We start from the raw sequence: 7,241 nt of genomic DNA on the forward strand, positions 1-7,241 counted from the left end.
CTGAATTTGGGATCATTGTGTTAAGTGAAAAAAGCCAGATTAAAATATAATTAATGGATAGTATCATCCATGTGTGGAGTCTTGAAAGTGGATCTCAATGAAGTTGAGAATTGAATAGTTGTTACCAGAGGATGGATGAAGTAGAGGGTGAGAGGGAGTGGGAGGGGGGAGGGTGGAGGATGGGAAAGGCAGCGGAGCACAACAGACACTAGGATGGCAATTTGTAAATCAATGGATGTGAAACTGATGTGATTCTGCTATCTGTGTATGGGGTGAGGGTGGGAGTTCATAACCCACTTGAATCAAAGTGTGGAATATGATATGTCAAGAAATTTGTAATGTTTTGAACAACCCACAATAAAAAAAAATTAAAAAAAAAAAAATATCTAGCTTGGGGGCTGTGGTTGTAGCTCAGTGGTAGAGCACTTGCCTTGTATGTGTGAGGCCCTGAGTTCGATCCTCAGCACCACATAAAAATAAGTAAATAAAAATAAAGGTATTGTACTCATTTACAACTTTCAAAAAAAACTTTTTAAAAATTTCTAGTTTGGATTTTTGCTTGTTTGTTTGTGACTGGGGATTGAACGCAGGGGTGCTTAACCATTGAGCTACATCTCCAGCACCCACCTTCCCCTCACCCCTCCACTCACCTTTTACTTTTTTTGAGACAGGGTCTCACTAATTTGCTGAGGCTGGCTTTGAACTTGCAATCTTCCTACATCAGCCTCCCAGGTTGCTGGGATTACTGGCTGGACTTTTGATATCAATTGAATCAAGCCTGTACATATAGCAAACCTGCTGGAAATATTCAATACTTTATTTTGTTGTCTTTTGATCCATAAAAATGTATATCTGTTAATTCATTTAGATCATCTTTGATTTCTTTCATCAGCATTGCAAGGTTGTCAGAACATTCTAAACATATTTTAGATGTATATTTAATGCATTTTTTATACATTGCTAGTATATAGAAATAAAATGGATCTTTATATATTTCTCTTGTATCCTGTGACATTGCTGAATTCACTTATAAGATATGGAATTTTTCTTTTAGATCTCTTGGGATTTTTTTTAGATTCCTTTGCTTCCCTTTTCTTGCCTTATTGCTCTGGCTATAACTTCTAACACCATGTCAAATAAGAGTGGTGAGAGCAGAAATCTTGCCTTGATCCTGATCTCAAAGGAAAAAAGCATACCATTTTTCAACCATTCAGTATTATGTAGCTCTAGACTTTTTCTACATGGTTTACGTTAATTTTGTGAATGGATTACTCTATTTTTTAATATTAAACCGGCCTTGTATCCCTAGAATAAATGTGACTTATCATGGCATATAATTCACTGTTGCATTGTTGAATTCTATTTGGTAATATTTTGTTAAGGATTTTGTATTTTTATTCATGCAATTCATTGCACTGTCTTGGTCTAGTTTAGATATCAAGTTGGGAAATATTTCTTTTCTGTTTTGGGGAAGAGATTGTGCAGAATCGGTGTCAATTCTCATTTAAGCATTTGATAGAATTTTTTTTTAAAGTAATTGTGAGTGGTGTTGAGCCTCTGGTTAGCTGTGCGTTGTGAAGTCTGACTGTAGCTGTTGCTCTCCTAGGTCTCAGCCCCACAGAGCTGCCGTTTGATTGCCTCGAGAAGACAAGCCGAATGCTCAGCTCCACATACAACTCTGAGAAGGCGGTTGTGAAAACCTGGCGCCACCTTGCTGAGAGCTTTGGACTGAAGAGGGACGAGATTGGGGCCATGACAGATGGCATGCAGCTCTTCGACCGCATCAGCACGGCGGGCTACAGCATCCCAGAGCTGCTCACAAAACTGGTGCAGATTGAGCGGCTGGATGCTGTGGAGTCCTTGTGTGCAGACATACTGGAGTGGGCCGGGGTGGTGCCACCCACCTCCCCACCCCCCAGTGCATCCTGAGGAGCATGCTTCGGACTGTCCTCCCTGGGATGAGCGAGGCAACCAACCAGGCCTCTGCAGCTGTGAGTGGCGCCATCAGCCTGCTGCAATCCAGGCTTTTCCTGGTGTGTCACCGTATGCCTTCAGCTGCTCCGAGGAGCAAGGGGAAACGAGGCCTGTCTTCCGATCCAACAAAAGAAAAAGGATTAAAGCTGGGAGGCTCCCAGCTCCCCACTTGACCTCACCAGACAGAATGAATATTTATTCGTTGATGGGGCCAGCCAGCCAGCCTACCATCAATTCACTCAACAGGCACTGTTGGGTACTCAAACCACGTGGGGACAACAGAAGTGAAGAATCTGACCCTGCTTTAAGGAGCTTACACTCAGTGGGAGATGGAAGACACGTCTACACACCACTTCACCAGAAGAGATCAAATGAGCTAAAAGAGGGATACTGAGAAAATGTAATAAAGATGCTAAGAAGTGAGGTTTCCCACAGGGGTGATGAAGGAGGGCATCCATGAAGAAAACAGCTCAAAAATTGTGGCCAAATGGTTACAAAGTGCAGATTCCCTCATAGTCTGCTGGTGTCCGTGTGGTCTCATTGGGATAACCTGAGCTGTCCTCAGGGTCACCCATGTTCCTACAGGCTGTCCAGTGGAAGCACTCACTCTGTCCTGCTGTTGCATGCAAGTCATGTGTCTGTCCAGTCAGCAGACACGTGGTTCTTGACTGCAGAGATCGAGGAAGTGAGCATTCTAGATTATGTATGAATGGCCTTCCACTCTCACCCTTAGGCCAACATGGTCCTCGGGGGGCAGCAACACTCAAGAACACAAGCAGCTTCAGTCATGATGTGGTCAGGCAATATTTTTGCTTTAAACAGATATGAGTGGTCACCTCTGCTCAAGTACATGAAGACATCCTGAGCGTCCAGCCGTAGATAGTTCTAGATGGCAAGAGCGTCCAAGACGTGTAGGTGAGGTCGTGTTATGAGGGTTTCCAGACTCAGCTCTCTGAGCCAGTCAGGGACAGTGGAGCCTGGGGTGCAATGCAGAGTCCGAGACTGGGTCCTGGGCCATTTTCTTCTCCATCCTCAGCTTCAGTTTGACTTTCACAAACGAGAGGTTGGCCTTTAATTCTGTCGTCAAGAAAAGTGGGCAAAAAGAAAGTAAAGCCAGGAGTGGTGGTACCCGCCTGTCTTCCCACTGACTTGGGAGGCTGAGGCAAGAGGATCTCAAATTCGAGATTAGTCTTAGCACCTTAGCAAGACTCTGTCTCAAAAGGGGGCGTGGTGGCTCAGTGGTACCGTGCTCTGGGTCCAATCCCCAGTCAAAATAAATGAAGAAAGAAAGAGAAGAAAAGGCAGGAACACTGAAAGAAATGCCTGGCCCTGGAGGCACTCCAGGGAGCAGATAAAGTGTGGGTCATCAAGCAGAAGGGGAGTAAAAACAGAAAAGCTCACAATTGGCATCTTCACAGTAACTGCAATTGTTTGACACAACATTTATAGAGATAAAGTTAATAAACTGGCATTGTTCTTGGCAGATTCTCTAATTCCACCTGCAGTTGGCAAGAGCTGGGGGGGTGGGGGCAGAGTAGTGATCACACCAGGGGGTTAATGTTGAACTTGCTGCCGAACCCCCTCCTGATAGGTCTGACTGTGGTGATTACTAAATGAAAATAAAGTCCCTGACTTATAAAGCGATGCTTTTAAAATTATAAGTCGCATGACTGAACAAACGCTTTGGGGGGAAATCAGTCGTATGTTTAAAGCCAACAAGCAATTTCCCACCGCTGAATGTAGAACATACTGTGAGAGGATCATAATTAGGTCCTGAATATTTAATATCATCATTTACTGTGTCTGTTTGCTGCTGTTTTTTTTCTGAGTCTGTTTGGTGTATCCTGCAAGCTAAATACTCTGCAGCAAAGCTTAATTATCCTTTTAATTCCTCTTCGAAATCCTGCGGTGCCCCTTTCCCCCTGCTTTGCAATAATGATGATGAGAGTCTACCCTTAATTAGACTGAAAATGTCACATGTGATGAGAGAGTAGGCCCAAGATAACAGCTCACACCCTCCTTTAAACAGTGTTCTTAGGGAAGGCTGTTCTGGGGTGGTTGGAGGCTGGCCTCGTTTCACTCTGTTGGATTGGAGGCCAGAGGTCTAGCGAACATGGAGCATGCTCCATTGGCTCGCAACCTGCCATTCTTCAGGAGCTGGTCCTTATATGGTTGCACATTCCCTTGTCATTTACTTATTTGGAAACAAATCCAAGAAAGGTTTATTCCATAGAGATTTTTGCCTACACTAGGAAATTCATAATCAGTGAGGCCAAAATGATTCTTATTGACAAAGCTGGGACTCTCCATCCTGCCATTTTGTCTGGAAACAGTCCAATTTTGCAATACGTAAAAGCATTTAGTGAGCACCCCAGGTTAGATCTGTGGCCCTTAGCCAGTGAAGTCTTAATTGTGGACACTTAATCTATTTCTGTATATATAACTTATTATATTTTATAATCGCAATAAACCTGCTAATAAAAGGAGTCCCGCAGACTGGTATCTTTGTGTGCTTGATGGGGAATGTGAGTGGAGAAGGGTCTGACTGCTGTCTTCCCTGGTCATTGATCTGTGTATGATTAGACTATAGGATTGCATCCAGCCATAAATGAAATGCCTAAAATGTCATGGCTGGGCCATTCATCAGCAGCAGCAAGTCTTACAAGGAGATGGTGTAAAAACCACCTGGAGCCTTGCCTTCCAAATTGTCACCATTAGCTCATAAAGCAATGTGTCACATAACTACTGCTGTGTAACCAAAACTGACCCCAGATTCAGTGGCTTAAAGCACAGTCATTTCTCATTCTGGCTCCGGGTTCAATAGGGGTCATTAGGCGGTTATCTGATTTGGGCTGGGCTCAGTTAAATATAGCAGGCTGGGGCCGCTGCCTTCTGGGAAACTGTAACTGGGCAGCTCTGTGCCACCGTCCATCCTCCTCCTCCAATTAGTCAGTGAGCCTGAGCATGTCCTCATTATGGCAGTGACAGAAAGTCTCAAGAGCAGAAACAGGCAGTCTCTGGGTTCAAACTGCTCTCTTGTCACTTCTGGCTTGTCCCATTGGCCAAAGTCACACAGCCAAATCCAGAGTCCAGAGTCAAGAGGGAGACTCCACCCCATTTGCACGAGGAATTAATCAAGCAGAAAAGGACATGCATATGAGAAAGTGTTATCCCTATAGGATATGGAAAATGGCAAACCCCAAAATAGTGGGACTTGGGGAAAGGAAATGAGAGAGAAGGCAATACATTGATTCCTTTCCAATATATTTTTTTCCAATGATAAGACAGGCTCCAGGGAGGAGATATCCATCAGGTCTGGAATGACTGTCTCTGGGAAGAGACCAAAGCATTGATCCTTCCCAAAACAAACCCTTTTCCAGATACTGACCACTGACCCAAGACCCTCCATCTAACCCAATAAAGATAAATTCCAGATACTGATCACTGACCCCAGACCCCCCCATCTCACCCAGTAAAACAGACCCCAAATTCCCCAGTGCCCAAACCTCTCAGTATAACCTATATAAGCCCAGATCCCCGCTTTGGCCAGTGGCTCATTTTCCATCGGAAAAGTGGGTCCATCAGAAGCATCATTCTGTTCCTGAAAAAAGACTTTTGCTGATCCATGAAGTGTGTGCCCAGCTTGGTCCTTTTATGCTAACCATCCCTGTAACAAATACTTGATAACTTATAAAGAGAATAATTCCAAATAGCTCAAAAAAGAAGTGGCTTATTTTGACTTACAGTTTTCAAGTTCATGGTTCCTTGGCCCCATTCCTTTGGTCCTATGTCAAGGCAGCACATCACAGCAGAAGCGCGTGTTGAAACTATTCATTTCATGGTTGGGAAGCAAAAGAAAGGAAGAAGAATTGGGGTCCTACTGTACCCTTCAAAGGTCATGCCCCCAATGACCTAAAGACCTCCCTACCTCCGAAAGGGTCCACCGCCTTCCAACAGCATCACCCCAGGAAGCAAACCTGTAGCCATGGACCTGGGGGGGACACTCAGGATCCAAACTGTAGCAGACAGGTAAGGAATTGGGACGCATGATGCAGATCTGACAGGTGTGTTGGTCTCCTGAGGCTGCTGTATCACTTACAATCTAGTGCTTACCTTATAGTTTGGAGGTCGGTCAGAAGTCCTAAAATCAATGTGTTTGCAGGGTTCTGTTCCTTCTAGAACTTTTAAAAGGGAATCCATTTCTTAGCGTTTTCCAGCTTATAGAGAGCCTGTACTCCGCAGTTCATGGCTCCTTTGTCTTCCAGGCCCACAGTGGCCTCCCTTCAAACTCTCTGCTCCTCTCGGACCCTCCTGTCTCCCTCTTTACCTCATGAGGACCCTTGTGAATCCATTGTGCGCACAGACAATTGGGGATCAGCTCCCCCTACCAGGATCCTTCATCTGTGAGGCCCCTTCTCCAGGTGGGGTGACATATTCATAGCTCCTAGGGCGGACATCTTCGAAGGCCTCTCTGCTTTCCACAAGTGTGAAGTGGAAGAAGCTAACAACTGTAGGGGCAGCACTCTGTCAAAATGCACTTCCCAGCGGGGTCCATTTGAGTGTGTTGACAGAATGAAATGCCAGCAGCAGCTTTCGCTTGGCCGGGGATTCTGCACCAGCGGATGGAAAGCTTGTGTGCCACACCCAGGCCCAGTGGGTCAGTTGGGCTGACTGCCCAAATGCAGGTCTTGTTACCGGAACTGGGCCAAAGGCTGAGCTGCAGGGCTCTCAAGTGTGCAGGTCTGGCCACCTGCCCCAAAGGCCCATCCAAGAGATGGCTGTGGTGAAGGCAGGAAGGGAGTTTATTCTCAGTGTGACTGCACTGGGAAGAACAGAGAGAAATCTGTCTCTAAGGTGCTAATGGTAGTCCCAGGGTTACACAGGAAAGGAACACAGGTAAGGGTGGGGGACCTGGGTAGCTGTTGCTCTAGGCCAGGCTGTGGTCTGGTTGATCATTACCTCAGGATTGGCCAAGCAGAGTCTTGTCAGCAACTTGCTGCCGCTTGGGGGGCAGTTTCGGCTCTTTGTCACAAGATGTTTATCCAACAGACTTATTGTTCCTGGAATCCAAGGTGACTGCAGGGAAGAGTGACTCAGAGAGAGAGAGAGAGAGAGAGAGAGAGAGAGAGAGAGAGAGAACGAACACAGAAGGCAAAATGGAGTTAGTTAGGTCAACAAAAGGTCCCTCAGTCTATGGCACTCGAATCTTTCCTTCACCTCAAACCGTATGACCTAGAAGGGACATGGAGAGCCATATGATCCCTGTG

General features: G+C 45.5%; 1 protein-coding gene, 1 long non-coding RNA gene and 1 other non-coding gene across 4 annotated transcripts in view; 2 read left to right on the plus strand and 1 right to left on the minus strand.

Moving 5' to 3' along the window:
* Edar (ectodysplasin A receptor) overlaps positions 1-4,460 on the plus strand; it is a 97,792-nt gene extending 93,332 nt beyond the window's left edge. For both annotated transcript variants that reach the window (XM_015499659.2, XM_015499660.2), the window contains exon 12: positions 1,607-4,460. In XM_015499659.2, coding sequence (XP_015355145.2) covers positions 1,607-1,929 — 323 coding nt within the window. In that variant the 3' untranslated portion in view covers positions 1,930-4,460. The remainder of the gene's footprint in view (positions 1-1,606) is intronic.
* On the plus strand, positions 400-472 carry Trnat-ugu. The gene has a single exon. It is a non-coding gene; the product is annotated as a tRNA-Thr (tRNA).
* On the minus strand, positions 2,797-6,836 carry LOC125618812. Its single transcript, XR_007350178.1, has 3 exons — positions 5,903-6,836; positions 5,719-5,801; positions 2,797-3,051 (listed from the first exon to the last, which is right to left on the minus strand). It is a non-coding gene; the product is annotated as an uncharacterized LOC125618812 (long non-coding RNA).
* Between the last annotated feature and the right edge of the window lie 405 nt (positions 6,837-7,241).

This window comes from Marmota marmota, unplaced genomic scaffold (assembly GCF_001458135.2).
Source record: "Marmota marmota marmota unplaced genomic scaffold, marMar, whole genome shotgun sequence".
Lineage (NCBI taxonomy): Eukaryota > Metazoa > Chordata > Mammalia > Rodentia > Sciuridae > Marmota > Marmota marmota.